This window comes from Pelmatolapia mariae, linkage group LG16_19 (assembly GCF_036321145.2).
Source record: "Pelmatolapia mariae isolate MD_Pm_ZW linkage group LG16_19, Pm_UMD_F_2, whole genome shotgun sequence".
Classification (NCBI taxonomy): domain Eukaryota; kingdom Metazoa; phylum Chordata; class Actinopteri; order Cichliformes; family Cichlidae; genus Pelmatolapia; species Pelmatolapia mariae.
In genome coordinates, this window is record NC_086241.1 from 15,700,931 (window position 1) to 15,723,044 (window position 22,114).

Sequence of the window (22,114 nt, forward strand, 5' to 3'; positions counted from 1 at the left end):
ACCCCAATGCCAAACAAGGTTGAGACGATGTGTAAAATATAACTAATAACAGAATGTAACAATTTCCTCATATAACCAAATTTTATCAACATGGATAACATAGAAAACACATCACAACTTTAAAATGAGAAAATGTGCCATTTTAAGAAAAATACTGGCTCATTTTGAATATGATGCGTTGTGGTACCAGTTCCTTTAGAGCCTAACAGAGTCGATTTCTTGCAGGCATTGTCCAGAGGGGTACGTGTGCTACAGAGCGGGGAAGAACCCAGACTATGGTTATACCAGTTTTGACTCATTTGGTTGGGCCTTCCTTTCACTGTTCAGACTGATGACCCAGGATTATTGGGAAAACCTTTACCAGCAGGTACATTAAAAATGTTATTGTTGTCAGTGATCTTTGTTCTTCTTCCCTGGCCAACTAGTCTGATAGCATTTGTTGTAGACAGACTGTTGATACATCAAAAGACCAGCTTGATTGTGCTCTCGGTGCTTCTATTAAGATTTTTGAAATTTTAGACTATTTCAGAAATATTCCAACCTCTTTACTTTCAATTTGTTTTCTGCTCCAGAAGCAAACTACAATCAACAATGCCACTGCAGTTTCTCCAGAAATTGTGTTTAGTTAACTTTGTTTCTATGAAAACATCTTTGGTTGTTTTTAAAAACACTTTTAACCTCACATGGTTCAGATTGCTCCATATTTTCTTCTCTGAGGACAAGAAATGGCAGTGCCTGCTATGTTTATGGGAAAAGCATTCTCCTACCACAGTATTATAGAGAGTATTCAGAGCTTTCTGTTTAAACAAACATCTAAATGCCGTGCAGGTGCATCTTGGTCAAAGGAAAACAAGAGTCCCACTGAGGCAAACATAGGCAAACATAGTTTCAATGGCTGCAAAAAAAAACATGTAGGTGTACAGCAAATAGGCTACTGCCTACATTGTACTATCAAGAAAAGCAAACAGTAATACAATAAGACTCCCATAAGCAGGTCTTTTAAGCACTCTCCGCAGTTAGGTAGCGCTAACTTTGACTAATAATAAGCTATCAAATGATTGCATTTCTTGAATGTGAAATGGAACAGAGACGGTTTTCTTTGTTTGATAGTTATATGTAAAGTCACATTAACATATTTCCATATACACATAGGGATTTGACAATCCAACAAATAAAAAAGTACTTAATATATATTACTGAAGAAAAAAATGTAAGCAATATGCAACTTTATTAAACTTTTATGATATTCCCCTTCTCTCCATGAGACATGTGACAATAGCATCATGGATGATTTATAACACTAAACACTAGAGTCCAGTGTGTCACTGTAACTAATTTTGCAGTGTATTTATGTCATAACTTTTGTATTTTGGTTTTTTACATGTACTACCAGATAATTTGGCTAATACAGTTTTGGTCTCAGGCAAATGAATATAAGAGCAATTATGTTTTGTTGCTATAGCATAATTACATAGATGGTAAAGTGGCTATTTCAGTTTTAGAGCAAGAAATAACATAAATGCAAAATGTGGAATTCAAAGTTTAAGGTTTTTACACACGCTGAATATGAAAACATGGAGTTTAGAGGAGTTAAATGGAGAGAAGTGACAGGCGAGATTTGTAGTAAATTAGCTGACAAGTTATTAATCTTCGTTTCGTTGTTTCTATTACTCTATAACAATGATGAATGAAAGAAAATCAATGTGAAGATCAATGAAAGACATTAACTTTAGATTTTGAAATTTGAAACGGTAATGAAAGTGATTTGTTTGAGGTTTTACCAAGCTCAGCTGTGATTTTCTTTTATACCTAGAAAATTCACTTTTATCATCTTTACTTCTGAGTTGAGAAATTCTGCAAATATAAGTTAACATGTGCAATCTTTAGATACACCTCTATTTGAAGGCCCTCTAACTTTTAAAATATCCACTGTATTAGGGTGGATTTTTGCATGTCTCCACACTTTAGCACAGTGTAGTCATGTCAGGCAAAGGCAGGGATATAAAAACATTGTGAAAATTTTTAAAAAGTTAGAATAAAAATAGAAATACAGGAGCCTAGTGTTTTATGTTAAGTATAAATACTTTATTTGAAAAAGTGCAAGTTCACCAAAATCTTGTTTGTTTTTTCATTGCAGACTTTGCGTGTATCTGGGAAGCCCTACATGATTTTTTTTTTGCTCATTATATTCCTTGGTTCCTTCTACTTGATCAACCTGATTTTGGCGGTTGTAGCCATGGCCTATGAGGAGCAGAACCAGGCCGCTGCAAAGGAAGCTCAGGAGAAGGAGGAGGAGTTTAAGGCCATGATTGAGCAGCTGAGACAACAACAAGAGGAAGCTCAGGTACATTGATTGAGTCCTTAAATTTCTCTCAAGATATAATTTTAGTTAAGTCAAAATGCATCTTCTTTGAAGTACTGTAAATTCAATCAGTTTTGCAATTTTGTATTTTATATAACTGTATACTGGTTGTGTAGTAATTTTATATAATATCTACACATTTAAGTGGTAAGTGTGATTTATTACCTATATAGTCATTCGAAGGCTTTTCCCTTTTTTTTTTATTTAGGGCACTTTTTCTTTATATGTTTATTTTTTACCAGTAGAGAAATCTATCCACACATTCTCATGACCATTTATTCAGCTAAGGTCTCTGGATTTGGGCTCCTGTTTCATTTAAGACTTGCCTCTCTCTTGGGAGGTCCATGTTTTGACAGGTTGCAAATCTATCACTATCAACAAAACAACTATTTACACCTACAGCACATTTTAAATCTCAACCAATAACATTTGGAGGCAATTGGATTTCGTGGAGGAAGCTTGCACAGGCAGACTGGCAGAATGCACACATGCAGAATGGGCCTAACTATCCAGGAGGTTCACATCAAGAATCAGACATTTATCAGCCTGTTTACCATCAGTGTCTTATCTTCCCTCTTCTAGGCAGCACTAGCTGCTGCAGCAGCAGTGGGTGGGGAGGCCGGTGATAAAGTTGGTGGCACAGAGAGTTCCTCTGATGCCTCTAAGCTGAGCTCCAAAAGTGCAAAGGAGAGACGTAACAGGCGAAAGAAAAAGAAGGAGGAAGAAGGAAAAGAGACAGAGGGAAAACTTCCCAAATCTGAGTCACAGGACAGTATACAGAGGGCTCGCAGTCGCTTCTCTGTGGATGCAAACCTGCTCAACTATGACATGAAATGCTCATCTGCACATCAGGTATTTTTCTATGCTATGAAAGCGATATTATCTTTTTGGTTCTAAAGCTCCTTTCACATCTTCATGGTGTATTGTATTGTATTACTATACGGTACTTCATTACGGTAGCTTTACTACACTTATTGTAAATTACTCTTGAATGAAACAATCCTAAACAGTTGGGACCCTTTACAAAATGCAAATAAATACAGGATGCAATGTTTACAAATCTCATATTTTATTCACAATAGAACACAGGAAACATATCATCTGTTTAAACTGAGGCATTTTACTATTTAATGAAAATTACTGTCTCATTTTGATGGCAGCAACATGTTTCAAAACTGGAGGTCCTACTTGTTTTTAGATATATTGCTGGCATTGAATTTCCGATTTAGCCATTATATTTCTTAAATGGCACCTTTTCAGATCAGACTTTTGTTATGTTTTCGATCTTCTACTGTGAATACAATTTGGGTTTATGTGCTTTGCAAATTAGTGTATTCTATTATAGGTTATATTTGTTCCAACTCGGCTTGTACAAATCCATTTTTTTTTCATAATTTAAATTAATCCTTTTTTTATTTATTTAAATTGCCAAATTATAGTGGCATTTAATGCGGTGTTCAATATGGTGAAATATTCACTGTTAACATTTTTCAATATAACTTTATTTCAAAATTATGTAAAAATACTGACAGTACCAGTTTTAAATTCACTCCAGTTTCAGTAATTTATTAAAAGACAATTCAAAATGACAGTCTGTGATCACTCTCTTTAATTTGAATGACAGATATATATTCAGAAAGCTCTTTGTAAGCCTTGTCAGCGAGAAGATCGACTGACTTTTGTCAAACTCTTGCAGGGCTCAAAATGACTGAAAGACAGGAGAAGCAAATGGACTGACAATGTGGCTACTAAATTTAAACTTACACATTGCAGCCATTTGATTTTTTAGGTTGTATGTTTATGTATTATAAATTTTTAGGATATTTGGTATGGATTTACTAACTTTTCTAAACATTCATGAGCTGCTAACAAATTGTTTTGATTTCTTTTATCTCATGTCATTAATCTGAGTGCAACCTTTTCTTTACTGCCATCACACTTTTATTGCCATCGGTTTCATCACTTTCATCATCATCTTCTGTCTTCATCAAATTCTTTAGTTCCTATCATATGCCATCATCAGGATATATTTTTTATGACCGATTTCCTTCTTGCAACAATTCGTCATGATCATCGTCATCATCCCCATAATCATCATGCTTTCCTTCTCCACTATCATGATCATTATCATGACCTTTACTGTTTTCATTAACAGTTTTAATTTTGCATTTTTATTGAAATCATCATCATCGTGAAGTTTTTCTCACCAAAGAAATCTTTCCTTTTTTTCTTCATTTGTACATATGAAGATCGTTGTCTCTCTCTTCTGTCCTCTTTTTGATTGTCATATATCACATCCATCGGAGACTATCTTTCTCTCCTAGTCCTTTCTGAGTTTTCATGGACCCCTCTTCTCACCCAGAAGGAATAGCAAGACCAGCCTTTTCAGTTTCCAAAGTCAAGCCCAGGATGTGGGCTCAGAAAATGAATTTGCTGATGATGAGAACAGCATTTTTGAGGACACCCTGAGTCGGAGGGGCTCTTTTTTTCTTCCCCAAAGGTGTGATCGACGCAGCAGCAGTATGAGCCAGTGCAGCTTCTTTTCACATCGCAGATTTCAGCCCCGTGAGATCAGGCACAGCTCTGTAGACTGCAATGGCGTTGTGTCTCTGGTGGGTAGGAATGCACTCCCTTCATCACCCGGGGGGCTCCTTCCACCTAAAGTGACGTTAGATATGGCCTCCACTGGAGACAATGTAAGAAAGGGTTCTGTAGCCCAGACAGCCCAATAACTTGCTTACTGTATTGCTCTGTTTTTGTTTGTTTATTTTGGCCTTTTCCTCTTTCTGACTCTTATACACACACGCTGTATTACACAAGTATGTCAAAAACTATGCTTGTCATTTTGACTAGTTTTATTGTGTGCTAGTTTTTTGTTTTGTTTGTTTCTCAGTTATTTTAGAAGGCTATGCAGCTTAGCATGTCAGAAAATATAAGTCACAACTTTTCAAAACTCAAATAAACCTTGGAATTCTAACTTAACCTTAAACTCTTCGTGGGTCTATCAATGATACAATGATGGACTCTTGGTCATTGAAATGGCTCAAGTACTTTTGATTTATACTGCTGCTTTGTGCTTTTGGACAATGATAGGCAGAGCTGTAGCTTCTAACTATATGATCAATGTACCAATACTATGTCAGTTATCCCAGAGCTTTACTGTAAGATATTCTTTTTGGATAGTTTAAAGATATGCAGCTTTCAGTGGAACAGTTTCCTCTGCTTTTTTTTTTTTCATTTATTTATTAAATGTTATGCGATGATAAATATTTATGTTTGTACTGTAAAATGCAACATATTTTTGTATGGTTACATTTTATGTGTAAAAATTGTTTCTATCCCTAGGCTGACACTACTGACACAGAATATAGACAGAGCACTGGAGGAATAAACCAGGGATATATGGACTACCTTCAGAGCCCAGAGGCCAGACAGAGAGCTCATAGTATTGCTAGTGTCATAACCACCACAATGGAGGGTAGGTGTTTTTCACCATGGCATGAATAGCCAATCCTGACTATATCTGTGGTGTTAAAAAGTTAAATTGTACTTTCACACAAAATATTTTTTGCAATCAGAACTTGAAGAGTCACGGCAGAAGTGTCCTCCTTGCTGGTATGATTTTGCCCACACCTTCCTAATCTGGGAGTGTTGTCCAGGATGGCTGAAATTTAAAAAAATTGTCAAGCTAATTGTGATGGACCCGTTTGTGGATCTATTCATCACCATCTGCATTGCACTAAACACATTGTTTATGGCCATGGAACATTATCCAATGAGTGATGGGTTCCAAAACATGCTTGCTGTTGGCAATAAGGTAAGTTCAATTAAGAGAATATTTTTTTAAATATAAATATCTATTGATTTTATTAATCTTCACTGGTTTGTGTTGTGTGTGTGTGTGTGTGTGTGTGTGTGTGTGTGTGTGTGTGTGTGTGTGTGTGTGTGTGTGTGTGTGTGTGTGTGTGTGTGTGTGTGTGCCTGTGCCTGTGCCTGTGCCTGTGTAAAGATATTCACTGGCATCTTCACGGCTGAAATGGTCTTCAAGGTGATTGCACTGGATCCATACTATTACTTTCAGGAGAGATGGAATATCTTTGATGGGATCATTGTCAGTTTAAGCTTGATAGAGCTTTGTTTGGAAAATTTGAAGAACATGTCTGTTTTGAGATCATTCCGATTGGTAAGTCTAAATGTAATCTAAACTTGCATCAAGAAGCAAGCGAAACCTTTGAAATTATCTGTATCTATGTATAAATGTGTCATAAAGTTTGGTAACGCTTCATAAAAGTTATAAACAATACAAACAGTGTATTTCAACTGACAACACATACATTTATTACAGTGTTTGCCTGTGTTCAGTATATTCAAACTTGCAGTCACTTGGCAAATAATACCAAAAAATTTGAGTTGGTTAGGATATACCAAACCTGAAGAGCAGGTTTACTCTGCTATAATTAAATAAATAATCAAACAATATGTTACAAGATCCACTCATCCACTCAGCACCATGCTGTTTATTTGGTTAGCTTTGGCCTTGTTACCTAATGCTATAATCAGACTATGAAAATAGTGGTCGGAGACTGTGGCATGACCAAAATTATTGCAAATAAGTGCAATGAACTTACTCATTGCCTTTGAAATGGTTAGTTCTATGCAATTACTGGGCAACCACAGATTTTTTTCCCACTCTCAGTCAGAGGTTGTCATCCTATTTTTACTCTAGTGTGACTCAGCCATTCGATTTCACACCCATGATATGCTGACAGAAAGAACATGCAGCACAGCATACAATGTAAAAATCCCAATGTATACCATTATAAAAACATTTGATAATAAAAATAATTTTAGCTGTGAGGGAGCAATATAATTTGAGGCTGGTTTACTGCCGCTATCTCTGGTTAAGCACTTAAAAAAACAAACAAAAAGAAAGACAAAACTTGGATCTACATAGTTCCTAAGGATTTATATGCTTCTATTTGTCACAAATGCAATAGCCTGTATGTTGTGTTGCGTTTTGAGTTAGGAAATAACTTCTGTTTCCTCTTCTTTTACAGCTTAGAGTATTCAAGTTGGCTAAATCCTGGCCCACTCTAAATAAACTGATCAAAATAATTGGTAATTCAGTGGGGGCTTTGGGCAACCTGACACTGGTCTTGGCTATTATCGTCTTCATCTTTGCTGTGGTGGGCATGCAGCTATTTGGAAAAAAATACAAGGACTGTGTATGTAAAATTTCTGAAGACTGCACTCTTCCTCGATGGCACATGAATGACTTCTTCCATTCATTCCTCATTGTTTTCCGTGTGCTTTGTGGAGAGTGGATAGAAACCATGTGGGACTGTATGGAAGTGGCTGGGATTCCCAAGTGTCTCACTCTCTACATGATGGTCATGGTTATAGGAAACCTTGTGGTACATTACATTTTATGGTCAATTCATTAATTCATTAATCTGTTTAAAAATGTATTTCCTAATTTAGTAACCTGTTCATTATTCAATTTTACAGTAATATGTACTCTTTTGTTATTATCAGTTACAAATCTTATCTTGTATATCATTACCTTATAGGTATTGAACCTCTTCTTGGCCCTTTTGCTGAGTTCATTCAGTGCTGACAACCTGGCAAAGCAAGAAGATGACCCTGAGTCAAACAATTTGCAAATTGCCATTGCACGCATACACAAAGGCATTGCCTTCACAAAGTCGGTGCTTCGAAGCACCTGCAGCAGCGCCTGCCTCAGAGATAAGAAACAAAAGAAGGATGAGGAAAAATCTCTGGATGAACTCCACAAACCTTTAGGGTCAAACGGAATCTCCAATCATGGCAATGGAGAGGTGATTGGCGTGGACAAAACTGGGGACAAATACATAGTCAGCAGCAGGAGTGATGATTCCATAATGTCGTTCATCAACAACCCTAGTGTGACTGTCACTGTTCCTATTGCTATCGGAGAGTCTGACTTTGAAAATCTTAACACTGAGGACTTCAGCAGTGCATCATCAGATGCAGCAGGATGCCCTGTGGTAAGGATCCTGTTGGTCAAACTGCTCTCTCTAGATTCCTGATTTCTGTTTTAAAGCACATTTTTTAAATGACATTGCAAGTTAAATGTTTATGACATGTAATACAGTCACATAGGACTTTGGTTTAAAAGAACACTGTTGGTGAGGTAAATTAGGTATTCATTACCATACAGCAAAGGACAGAATTGTTAGTCGTCTATAACTTTTCACAAATTTTTCCAAGTCCTGTTTAACAGAGAAAGGAATTTTAACACATCCTAGTGTTCATTTCCAAACATCCTTTCCAAACATCCTAGTTATTTTTTTATTCTTACATTATTTTACTTTGCACACAGAAACAAAATTATTTCACAAAAACTTAAAAATACCAGGTTCAAAATTCCAGAGTATTTGAAATTCTTCTCTTGCTACATCTGCCAGGTTTGTTCTGTACTGTGTGGCTCTCTTTGAATTTCTTGATGAAATTTCTTCCGTTCTGACACTTGGAAATGCAGTGATCACTTTGTATATCCATCTCCTGAGCATGAACAATTGCTTTTCTCTAAATTCTTTTGTCTAAACTCATTTATTTTGTTTTTGGTAAGATGCTGTCTCAAGGGATAGCTCAAGCCCTACCTGAGGTTTTCATACTGTGTGTAAATTAGAAGATAACCTTCAGGTTTAACTGAATTTTACAAGCTTTGAACATGAAAAAGCTCAAGCACCTTATTGCACAGCAGAGGTTTGTAGTATGGCTCAATAAAAAAGGTCAGTTTTTCGGGGCACTCATAATATTGACACTGGTCATTTGGGGTTTTTTCCATTCTTGTATTGTGTGCAAATAGAAGAAGTGAAGTGAAGGACTTAGCCTACAATCTACAGTCATGGCAATGACATGTATCATGATGCTTTCCCTAACTGCCCATATACCATAGCCTTTTAACAAGAAGAGACCATATAGATGAGAAAATACCAGTGTGCACATTACATTATGAGCCATTTAAGTCTGAGTGCTAGGGAGCTTAATCCTCCCTCTAAGAGGACGGTGTTTTGTGTTGTAGGAAAGGAATATATTGAGTCTCTATAATATTACTGTTGCATTGTTATTGCTGCTGTCCGTGTATGTATTTATTATTTGGATGGGTAACAGAAAAAAATAATATTTCTTGGCAGTTTCTTGGCATTTTATAGGAAGGGTTGTATTGTTTCTGCTTACTTGTTGTTGCTTGATACAGATGCTGTAAGAACTCCTTACAATACATCAGACTCATTAAAGAGGGCCCTGCTTATGACAAGAATCAAATAACCCTTTAACAGATCGGTTATAATTCTTTGATGACTTTAATTCACTCACTTGATTTGTTTTTTCTAATGTGTTTCCCCCTCCCTCGTGTATGTTAATGATTAAACAAAATATTAAGAACACATTATGGTAAAGAAAGACCCTTTGTCAAGCTTTTACACTGTGGAACATAAGGGGAAAACAGAAATAGATAATCAGGTTACCAGGTCATAAAATTAAACAACCTCAGATGTTATATTACACAGTGTCATTATTTATTTAACAAAAACTAAGTCAAAATACAGAAGTAGCATGTGACATGTATACCCCATGATTCAATAACTTACTGAACCACTTTTAGCAGCAATAACTTGAAATAACTGTTTTCTGTATGACTTGAGAAATTTTAGCCCACGTGTTTACAACAGTGCTTTCAAGGCCTTCATTTATGGACACATTTTTTATAGCCATTATGTTGTAGATCTGTTGATGTGGTAGGGACAATTTTCCTATTTGGGCCACGTTTTAGCTGTTGGACAGATGCACTCAAATTTGACTGCAGAATACTTATAAAAAGTAGTTTATGTTGGACTCTATGACTCTTTGGCAGTTGGTATGATGTGTTTGCTTTTCACCAAACAAGGCACCGTGAATTATGAGCTAACATCTCCAGTTTGGTTTAGTCTTTCTGAAGGTCATTGCATCAGAAGACTTGTAGTTTGTTAAAATTCAGTTTTTCAAGAGTTTTTCAAGCCATACTGGCACATTGTTTTTAAAGACCAGAGGCTTTCTCATGGCAATCCTTCCAAACACGTCATAATTGTTTAGTCTTTATTTAATTGTACTTTCATACTGTCAAACCTCTTGGGTTTTTTGTAGTTTCCCTGAGCATTGCATGGCCTGACTTTGGGGTGAATTTACTGAGATGTCCACTCCTGGCAAGCTCAGCCAGGAGTGGATGGTCTAAAATGATTTCCACTTGTGGTTAAACTTTCTGACTGTAGAATGATGGACTTCATACTTGTTCAAAATGGTCTTATAATCCTTCCCAGATTTATGGGAAGTAAAAAATGCTTCTCTAACTTCACTGCTGATGCCTTTCCTCCTTGGCATTGTGTTAACACATGCCTGAGTGCTCAGACCAGCAAACTGCCAAAACGTCTGCTTTTATAGATGTGCTCACACCTGGAAGTGTGTCATATATAATGTTTTGTAGTTCATCTGAGGTTGTATTAATTAATTAATGTGTTATTATGTCCTGATACACATCACCTAAAAGGAGTACTTTCTTTTTACAGTGACTATACTGATAGTCTATAGCCCAGTGTACCACTAAACATAAAGGATATTTTTAATGATAAATATCCTGTAAGGTGTTAATATGGGGCCTATGATTTTTAAGGATTAATAAAACACAGTGGTAATTAGCCATTATTTCTGGATTTCAGTACACAATGAGTTAGCTTTGCTATAATACTGTTGATTATTCAAAATAGCTTGTATTTTAAAATCAACCATATTGTGTTGATTTGTGACTCTTTGTTTTCCACAAATGTAACATTAAGCTCCCTTTTTCAGATTTACAGTTGTAGAATGGATGCACAAAGCATCATTACATTAACAGTAGGGCATACAATGTATCAGAGTAACATGCTTACATTATTCCCTGTTCTGCATTAGCTGGTCCCAGGGCAGCCAAGTGCTTCTGCATTCTCCAGGAAGACATTCAAGCTGTTTTCATATTAGCTATTAGGAGACACGCCCTGCAGATAGATATACAACAACAGGCTGAAGGAGCGAACTTATGGCTACTGCAAAGCATTGTCAGGCTTTAAATTTACCAGTCTATCTATCTATCTATCTATCTATCTATCTATCTATCTATCTATCTATCTATCTATCTATCTATCTATCTACCTACCTACCTACCTACCTACCTACCTACCTACCTACCTATCTACCTACCTACCTACCTACCTACCTACCTACCTACCTATCTATCTATCTATCTATCTATCTATCTATCTATCTATCTATCTATCTACCTACCTACCTACCTACCTATCTATCTATCTATCTATCTATGCTCTTCCTCCAGTAATAGGGAACTGAGCAGAAAAACAGTATAAACTGTAATGCAGACTTCTTGGTGCCTTTGCTGTTGAGAACCACTCAACTGTTCTCTGGAGTCAACTCACTAATAGTTTGTTGTTTTGGCTAAAGTTTTGCATGCGTTTGTGTGTGATCATATATCTGCTTTAATTTACAGTTTTTCTCAGTCGCTTTGGTGCGTTTCTCAGAACACCATCAACATTTGCACAGCAGTTAGTGCATTTCCCAAAACAATTAGTGCAAACTGCAAAACCTAGTGGATAGCCTGCAAAAGCACGTCACATGCACAGAATTGATTATCCATACCGCAAAAGCAAGTATCCATGTCAATGAAACTGCCAGTGCCATCAAAATGAAAAGTCTTGACACCATCTGTATGAACAAGATAGTCAAATGGCATTGTCATGTTTCCACTATGACAGTTTATAATTTCAGTGTTTCCCATTGCAAAAACAATTGGTGACACCTGAAAATGCTGACGACAGCACTATGGCCTACCTGTACAGCCATCTGAAATGTGCAGTGAAGTCACTGTAGATGTTATGGAAGTCTTGGGAGTAACTGAGACACTGAATACGTACGTTTCACATTTCCATTGTGTTGAAGTGTTTGTAATCCTACAGAATTGTGCAAAAGAAAAATATGCTACAGTCACTTGTTCACTGTAGAATACATGTAAACATCACCCATTTGGTAGAGCTGTGCACTAATGTGAACAATAAACAGCACATGTAACAGTACAGTAAATCATTCTGGCACATCCAGACGTTCCTGTCTGTCTGGCCACATATTTTCATCTACATCACAACAGATGTTATCCCTCGCAATGCAGCGAGGAAAGTATCTCCTGGAGTGGCGAATCCATCCTCTGCAGGACCCTGCTGTGATGTCGTCACATGCTGCATCCATGGCTGCTAGCAGGGCCATTTGCTCATGTGGATGCCGGTCATAAACTTTCCACCTCCAGGCAGAGAAAAACTCCTCTATTGGATTAAGGAATGGGGAATATGGAGGGAGATATTCAACCAGAATTCTGTCATGTGCTGCAAACCACTCTCTGACCTGATGGGAGTGGTGAAAACGGACATTATCCCAGACAACAACATACTTGCTGAGTTGGCCTCCACCTCTCTCATTCTCAGGGACTAGGTCCCTGTAAAGAGTGTCTAAAAATGTCAGGAGATGTTGGGTATTGTATGGACCAAGAAGGGGGATATGGGTGAGGACGCCGTTGTCTGAGATGGCTGCACACATGGTAATATTCCCTCCGCGCTGACCAGGGACTTCAGTGGTTGCCCTCTGTCCAATGCGATTTCTTCCACGCCTTCTGCCTTTGGCCAGATTGAAACCTGCCTCATCAACATATATGAATGTGTGCAGTGTTTCCCTGGCTTCCAGCTCCAGTACACGCTTTAGAGAGAGACAGAAATGCAATGTCACAATATGCCTGTGTACAGTAACAAACAGTAATGCATGCATTTGGTAAAACACATTGTAGAGTATGTGCTGTGGAATTGCAAGTGTACTGCATGAAACTACGAAGTACTGTAAAACAGTTTGCAGTGCAGAACATAGAAGACCAGCTTTACCTGCACATACTGGTGACGGATCTCCTTCACCCTTTCACTGTTTCGTTCAAATGGCACTTTATACAATTGCTTCATGTGGATTTCATTCTTCTTGAGTACTCTGTCAATTGTTGAAATTGAAACAGATTCAATATTGCCAAATACCGTGTAGTTCTCTATGACAGCGCTTTGTATTTCTCTCAGCTTTATTGCATTGTTTGCAATGACCATTGCACAAATGGCTTCTTCTTGCTGTGGGGTAAAAAGGGGCCCTCTTCCGCCTCCGCGAGGTTGTCTGACAATCCTATGTGGTGCAGAGTGGACTTTTTGTGAATTTGCAAATACAGTACAGTAACATGTGATGTGTCTGAGATGGCACAGTACAGTACAGTGAATTACTGTTTGCATACCTGTTTTCCCTACGGAATGTTTGAATGATTGAACTGACAGTAGTTCTTCCAATATTGGGTTGCACCCTTCGACCAGCCTCCTCCATGGTGAGGCCGTGATTGACAACATGGTCCACAATTGTAGCCCTTATTTCATTAGGAATCCGCCTATATCTGCCTCTTCTCCCTCTTCCCCTTCCCCTTCCCCTTCCTCCCCGCATCCTCACCCCTCTTCCACGGTGCTGACCTTCCATTTTGTGTCACAGAAGTGTAGAAATGGTACACACTAGCTCCTGCGCAGTTTATATATGCTTGCCAATTGGGGATTCACAGGATTCATCCATAATTGACAGTGAACAAGTTGTTTGTCATTGGTTACAACTGAACTTTCACACGCCTCCTCATGAGTGACAGCTGTAATTCACCTGAGATCAATTGTTCAATTTCGGAGCCATTTCCAGGAAAAATGATACAGAAAGGTATAGGATTTGCTTGACAGATGGCCAATATTTGGCATGTGATAACTAGTTCAACAATTTTGTGTGTGATGACTCAAGCAATGGATGTATGACTATTAGTTTTATTGGGAACGACTATTCAGCATCCATAGGTATGATTACTTTTGACTGACATGACATAAGCAAATGGAAATGTCAGGAAGCAGCAGGGAAATGTATGGAAGCAACTGATTCATGTCCAAGATCATTTGCAGTTTGTTCAGAGAGGGGAGAAATTGCTACTATGATGTGCACAAATGACTGAGTGTTGTGGAGGTTGAACTAATAGTTATGAGAATTTCAATTCTGATCTGAGAAACGCACCAAAGCGACTGAGAAAAACTGTAACCATCATATGTTATAACTATTTCTGTGTGAAAATAGTGCTGCTCAATAGCTTTGTTGTATTTGTTCACCCAACACTTGTTTTTCATCCACATTCTCTCATAAACAGATTGTTGAAGATGAAGATGATGGACAGTTCAGCTCTTCAGAGGGAAGCACAGTGGATGGTCTTCCAGCTGGGGAGGGAGCAATTTCTGTAGACTTTGAATTAGAAGACACTATGGAGCCCGATCCCTGTTTCCCTGCTGGTGAATTCACCACCTACCTAACCTTAAATTTAATTTGAATCTGCATTTTCCATGACTAAAACCCCATCTGCCCATTGTCTTTTTTCAGCCTGTGTGCAGACATTCCATTGTTGTCAAGTAAATGTAGATGTGGGCTGGTGGAAAACATGGTGGACACTACGAAAAACCTGTTATCGGATAGTGGAGCACAACTGGTTTGAGAGCTTTATTATCTTCATGATCCTGCTTAGCAGTGGGGCCCTTGTAAGTATTTACATGAAGAAAGCAAATGTTGCATTTGGATGACTAATTTGGTTTCTTTTGTGGATTTATGTGAGATATTTTATCTAGGATCTCTCATCAAGCAATAGATTCTCAAACTGCTCATGTTTGAATAGTTTTTCATTCAATATTACTGAATCAGCCTCTTTAATGGTTTGTTTTCACACTTGTTTTGGGACAAATCCTGAGATATTTCCTGTAGTGTATTATGGAAATTTCATTATGTGCACGTTTGGCATTACTAAAGGTTGTCTTTTTCCACACATTTAGGCATTTGAGGATATTTACATTGAGCAGAGGAAGACTATTAAAACAGTTTTGGAGTATGCAGACAAAATTTTCACCTACATCTTTATTCTGGAGATGTTACTGAAGTGGGTGGCATATGGATTTGCCAAGTATTTCACAAATGCCTGGTGCTGGTTGGACTTCCTAATTGTTGATGTAGGTTGAAACTCTGCTTACACAGTGCTCAATCCGTTCTTTTTTGTGTTGAGACGTAGAATGAAACTGCACTGTCTTTGATTAATGTGTGTAATAATTCTTCTTTGCTCACGACATGTTTGTGTTGCATGTGTTCTAGGTCTCACTGGTCAGTCTGGTAGCCAACGCATTAGGTGCTAATGAACTTGGTGCCATCAAGTCTCTGAGAACTCTAAGAGCTCTGAGGCCACTGAGAGCCCTGTCACGCTTTGAGGGCATGAGGGTAAGAGTTGTTGAAAGTACTTATCCATTCAGAGTCATGCTGTCTAGCACTAGCTCAATATACTAGTACAGAACACTTCCACTTCATTAGGTACAGCTTGTTAGACCACCTTTTTGCCATCAGAAATTGATTAATTATTGTAGCACAGATTCAACAATAAAACATAAAATTTGTTGCATGCAAGCATTCCTGTCTTTCCCCAATTCCCTTTCTCCTGCCTTCATTTGTCATCCTGGTAAGCTTAAGTATTTTGTTCTCCAAGTTGAAAAAAATCACTTTTACTTCCAATAACTCCTCAAATATACACAGGTGATGCAGAATTTTGATAAAAGGAATAGTTTGACATTGCGGGAATTTCTTGCTGAGAATACAACCCCATTATATAGTGCTTTTCATAAGTAAAAAAAAATGCTGTTTTTAATATTGTAAATTTGTTTTCATTGACTCAAGAAATGTGTTTGTTTTTTACAGAGCTAATACACAGCATCTAATAATGAAAATAAATCAATTCAAAATCAAAAGTAATACAAAACATAAAATAAAATCCTGTAACTCGAAGGTACATAGAACTTAAATAAATAAAAACAACAGCTGCGAAATAAATAAAGTCAAATAAAGTGCTACTATAAAGTGCTACTCTAACTCTCAAGAAACAAAAAATAAATAAATACCAAAATATCAAATTATTCTTATATCACTTTTCTCTTGTGATATCTCACAGCATTAGAGTTTTTTACCGTGCTATGCAAGCATGGTCTTATCAGGTTGGTAACTTATGTAACTGAAGAGACAGCTTTGTCGGCTGCTGAAATCAATAAGGCAGGTATTGATTAGTTGCCTTCATATTGTGGTGGTCTAGATTTACAGCACTGCTACAGTGATCATCTTTCCTCACGTGGTAGCCAGAGTATTCCCTGATTTGCATGCACAAATTCTCATGTGCGTCAGTAGTGCCATAATAGCTTCCATGCCAGTATCGCTGTTTTGATATTGTTTGTTGCGTATGTAACATGATTTCTTTATGTTTTATGTATTTTTCTTTTTACAGTAATCAAATTTTGCGGCATCCTCCTTTCTCTACAAGGTGTTCATTTCAATGTTTATCTAAAATTTAAAACTCATCTGCTGACTCCTCTCCTGATTCTGTTCCCACCTTTACCATGTAGTTGTGTTGGATCTTTGGTGTTAGTCATAGCTGTGATGAGGTGTGATGTCAATATGCATGTTGGCACACATTTGTTTTTTCCCATTGCCAGAGTATACAGTGTGGTACATCACTTTAAGATTCTGTGATCCCTGTCAGCTTTACAGATATGTCATGATTTGTGTGTGCAGGTGGTTGTCAATGCCCTATTGGGAGCCATTCCCTCTATCTTCAATGTGCTGCTGGTATGCCTCATCTTCTGGCTCATTTTCAGCATCATGGGGGTCAACTTATTTGCGGGAAAATTCTACTATTGTGTCAACACAACCACAAATGAGCCGTTCCCTGTATCACAAGTGAAAAATATGAAAAAGTGTAATTACACGGATTCTAGTGTGAAGAACGTCAAGGTCAACTTTGATAATGTTGGCATGGGTTACCTTGCCCTGTTGCAAGTGGTAAGTAACTCAGTATTGTGTTTCATAATTAGTGTCACATTTTGTGCCAGTTTTGTAATACAACAATATGTGTTTTTAATGTCACTTGCTGTATTCTTTTCTACAGGCTACATTTAAGGGTTGGATGGACATCATGTATGCTGCTGTTGATTCTCAAAGCAAGGTGGTGATTTTTTTTAGTATTTCAGTGTTGAAATGCTTGAACTCCAATAAAATATCCATGTTTAATTAAATCATATTACACCTTGTTTTTTTGTGGAGATGACACGTTGTTCACGAAAAACATATAACACTGTTAAATTAATTTTAGATTATCCTATTTTGTTTGGCCACGTTAAAGCTGTGGAACACTACACCTGATGCATACCAAACATTTCCTGCTGTTGCTGCTTAATCATGATCAAAATGCTTAACCTGTATTTACAGATCATAATCTTGGTAAAGATAAAATAGTCCAGTTAGCTGTTAGATCAAAGTTTGAAGGTGACAAACTGCATTAGGCTTTGAAGTCCTTTTTATTTGAACAAAATTGTTTGTTTTTTTTTTGGGGTGGGGTGGGGGGGGGGGGGGGGGGGGGGGGGCTTTGCAGTAATCTAAATGCCACACAAGTAGGGCCACTCCTCATGAGGCACACATGAACTCGTACAGAAATTCAAAGGATGACTCTGTTTTAATGTCTTGTTTTTTCTGTCATCTATGTAGCCAGAAGAACAACCAGAGTATGAGGTCAACCTATATATGTACTGTTATTTTGTTGTTTTCATCATATTTGGAGCATTTTTCACACTCAATCTCTTCATTGGTGTCATTATAGACAACTTCAATCAGCAAAAGAAAAAGATAAGTATCAAATCTGCTTTGTAAACTAATTTGTAGTATTTTGGCTTCCAACATGTTGTTGTGATTCAACATGCCTATCATGCTTTCTTTACTTCGGAGGTCAAGACATCTTTATGACTGAAGAACAAAAGAAATACTACAATGCCATGAAAAAGCTGGGGTCAAAAAAACCACAAAAACCAATCCCTAGACCATCGGTATGTAACTCAAACCTTCACTGCATTCAGTATGAATTAAAACCCTCACTTTTATTTAATCCAAAATTTATTGTTGTTTATATTTCCTATGTATGTCTGTTTTAGAACAAGATTCAAGGATACATCTTCGATTTTACCACCAAGCAATCTTTTGATATTGTGATCATGATTCTAATATCGCTTAATATGATCACTATGATGGTGGAAACTGATGAACAGTCAGACTACAAGAAAAATGTTCTCTACTATATAAATGTGGTATTCATTGTCGTCTTCACTGGAGAGTGCTTATTGAAGATGATCTCGCTCCGGCACTACTTTTTCATGAATGGCTGGAATATATTTGATTTCATCGTTGTTATTCTGTCAATCATCGGTATGACTCACCTCCATTTACAGTTTCTCTCTGATACATTTTTAATATTGCAGTAATCTGTCTTCCAGTGTTTAATCTTTTCATTTCTTCCTTTAGGCATGTTTCTCGCCGAGATAATAGAAAAATATTTTCTTTCACCAACCTTGTTCAGAGTCATCCGACTGGCACGGATTGGCCGCGTCCTCCGCCTTATTAAAAGTGCCAAAGGAATACGCACACTCTTGTTTGCCTTGATGATGTCACTCCCTGCCTTGTTCAACATTGGTCTCTTGCTCTTCTTGGTGATGTTCATCTATGCCATCTTTGCCATGTCAAACTTTGCATATGTCAAGAAGGAAAGAGGTATTGATGATCTTTTCAATTTTGAGACTTTTGCAAATAGCATGATCTGTCTGTTCCAAATCACCACCTCTGGTGGCTGGGATACCCTACTATATCCCATTCTCAACAAAAATGGAGATGACTGTGACCCTGAGATGGAGAATCCTGGTAGTACTTTTAAAGGAAACTGTGGAAATCCTACACTGGGAATTACCTTCTTTGTGAGCTACATCATCATCTGTTTCCTTATTGTGGTGAATATGTATATTGCAGTCATCCTGGAAAACTTTGGTGTAGCTACTGAAGAGAGCGCTGACCCACTGAGTGAGGATGATTTTGAAATGTTTTATGAGGTCTGGGAAAGGTTTGATCCTCATGCAACACAGTTCATTGAGTATAAAAAGCTTTCAGAATTTGCAGATAATCTGGAACCACCATTGCGCATAGCCAAGCCTAACAAGTTTGACCTGATCTCTATGGACTTACCCATGGTGAGTGGGGACCGCATTCACTGCCTAGACATCCTGTTTGCATTCACAAAGCGTGTTCTAGGTGAGGGTGGAGAAATGGACATTCTAAAGGAGCAAATGGAAGAGCGCTTCATGGCCTCAAATCCTTCCAAGGTGTCCTACGAACCCATCACTACCACCCTCCGTCGCAAACAGGAGGAGGTTTCAGCTGCTGTCATCCAGAGAGCATTCAGGCATTATACAAGGAAGTGTCCAGGAAAAGACAGAAGGTCCCATGACACATCCAATATTAACAATCAAAAGGATAAAAAGCTCATTAACAAGGGAAAGCATGACACAGACAAACTTAAAAACACGTCTAGTGCCGATAAAAGCAAACTGACACCTTCTGCAGCCTCTCAACCTTCATGTAACAGTGTGACAACAAATGGAAAAAACAAATATGAAAAAGACAAAAGTGAAAAGGAGGTTGTGAGCAAAGATGTCAAAGAACAAGATATGTAAAGGAAATCTGTGCTACACCAAAGACATTGTAGTGAATGCAAAATGTTTACAACCTTCCACAGTAACTAAGACTTCCAGTGGATTCTCTTCTTTAGTATGGATATCTACTATGCCAAACTGACTGTGCTTGCTTGAGTCTAGAGGAGAGTTTCTAAAATAGAAAAGAGCCATTCAGGCTACAGTATGACTCACTTGGATGAATTGAGGAGCAAGGATCCATTATGTCTGCTTGTGAGGTGAGGCAACATTACTTAGTGTTCTGAAAGGCATATTAGTTAATGCTTTACTTGTATTGCAGCTAGTTCTGCTACCCAGTGTCTTGAATTGTTGTTATATCACTGATTGGTGTATTACTCAACTTAATTTTTCAAGCAGGAAAAAAAGAGAGTTATATGCTATTGCTGAAAAAAAAAATCATAGTTTGATTAATTGTCTTTTTATACATTTTTTTACTCTTCAGAAAGGGTTGTATCTTCAGGTATAGGCTTTACACAGAAATGCACTGCTTTAAGGTTATTTTTGCTTGTCACTAATAGCACTTCAAATCCTAGAGACAATGTCAGTGATTATACATGCTAGAGTGTGCGCCATGATTTGTCCACCAGATGCAAAGAAGCCTTGGTAAGGCTGCTTTTTTATTACAATACAGAAACTTACCCTTCAATTGAAACAAATCACAAAGAAGTTTGCTGATTATATTTGATTATGAGTGTCAGAGCAGTAACCCTTGAAAAATACTTTGTACACTGTTAAATCGTTTTTCAAATCATTCTCCATATGTTGTTGTATTTGGCCAACAGGGGTTTGATGCATCCAATAGGAGCTATAAGGTGAAAAATGCAATTGTTTATAAAAAAAACCTTAAATATGGTTGGAAATTCTTATTTATGAGACACATGGATACTGTTGTCGTTATATGTCCCTCCTGTTAAGCTGTTTTTACATAATCCTCAATGGACATTTTTGTAAATTATAACTGTAAAAGGGGTGGGGTTTTTGTTTTATTTTATGTAAAAAGTTTTCTCAGAGTGCACCATTAAATCTTTTTATGTTTATTGTCTAAGCCAAGTGAAATATGGCTCACAATATTCTGAATGACCTCAAGGATATGGCTTTTCACATCTCACATGTCCTAAGCTATTTCCTACTTCTGTTTACATTTTATATTGTTGTGTTCATTTTTTTTCAGTTATTCACACATCCCATCACATCCATCCTAAACTGTGTCATAAACTTTTCTCGTTCTGTGTTATAAAAGTATAAATCCATTCATGTAATTACATTCTGCATGTAATTAAAACGTTCAACATAAAGGTATACTGTATGCATAATGCAAGAATGTTTTGATTACAAAGACTTTAACAACTCCCATCATTTATATGCATAATGCTTGTAGTGTATAAATTACCTGCATGCAAGACAACAATGCTATAACCTATTTCACTGAAAAGCTAAAGGAATAAAGATTACATTTAAGTCAAGTATGCCTACAACATTCATTTATTTTATCACGGAAAGTAAAGTATGAGCGGCATTATTTAATTCATGACTGTTTAAGTGGAGTGTGAGGTGTGAGGGTGGAACTGGAAAGGGATTATGGGAAAAGCTATTCAGTGAGACGATTTGATTGCATGAGATTATAACATTTGTCTTCTTATCATTCACAGTATTTCCTGGAATAGCAGTGTACTACTTTCTGCCTTTTGTCCAGTCAAATGTGTTTGTTAAGAACTACTTCCATTTTTATTTATTTTTGTTATGTGTAATATGCTTTGTTTACCCATCTACAGCCCTTATATTTTTGAGATTTTAGAATGACTTTTTTGTTGTTCTCTAAAATGTACTTTAAAAAAAAAATTATATATATATAAATACCACTATACCATATATAGCAATTCCTAAATAAAATGACCAGTAAGAACAGCAATGACCACAACAACATGCATGTTTATCTTATGAACAGAGAACATATGCTTTGTTTGTTTTATGGGGGAATAAAACTGCCAGTATGAAAAGAAAAAAAAAAGAC

General features: G+C 37.1%; 1 protein-coding gene across 2 annotated transcripts in view; it reads left to right on the forward strand.

Annotated features, from left to right (window-relative positions):
• The window catches only part of LOC134644319 (sodium channel protein type 2 subunit alpha-like), a 29,909-nt gene extending 7,795 nt beyond the window's left edge, over positions 1 to 22,114 (forward strand). The window contains exons 9-27 of one of the 2 annotated variants that reach the window (XM_063497244.1): positions 226 to 367; positions 2,138 to 2,344; positions 2,945 to 3,214; positions 4,687 to 5,058; positions 5,708 to 5,840; positions 5,941 to 6,179; positions 6,372 to 6,545; positions 7,420 to 7,776; positions 7,933 to 8,388; positions 14,670 to 14,808; positions 14,897 to 15,051; positions 15,340 to 15,513; positions 15,653 to 15,775; positions 17,111 to 17,377; positions 17,484 to 17,540; positions 18,080 to 18,217; positions 18,310 to 18,414; positions 18,520 to 18,790; positions 18,887 to 22,114. In XM_063497244.1, coding sequence (XP_063353314.1) covers positions 226 to 367; positions 2,138 to 2,344; positions 2,945 to 3,214; positions 4,687 to 5,058; positions 5,708 to 5,840; positions 5,941 to 6,179; positions 6,372 to 6,545; positions 7,420 to 7,776; positions 7,933 to 8,388; positions 14,670 to 14,808; positions 14,897 to 15,051; positions 15,340 to 15,513; positions 15,653 to 15,775; positions 17,111 to 17,377; positions 17,484 to 17,540; positions 18,080 to 18,217; positions 18,310 to 18,414; positions 18,520 to 18,790; positions 18,887 to 20,085 — 4,978 coding nt within the window. In that variant the 3' untranslated portion in view covers positions 20,086 to 22,114. The remainder of the gene's footprint in view (positions 1 to 225; positions 368 to 2,137; positions 2,345 to 2,944; positions 3,215 to 4,686; positions 5,059 to 5,707; positions 5,841 to 5,940; positions 6,180 to 6,371; positions 6,546 to 7,419; positions 7,777 to 7,932; positions 8,389 to 14,669; positions 14,809 to 14,896; positions 15,052 to 15,339; positions 15,514 to 15,652; positions 15,776 to 17,110; positions 17,378 to 17,483; positions 17,541 to 18,079; positions 18,218 to 18,309; positions 18,415 to 18,519; positions 18,791 to 18,886) is intronic. The other variant, XM_063497243.1, reaches the window with a different exon arrangement.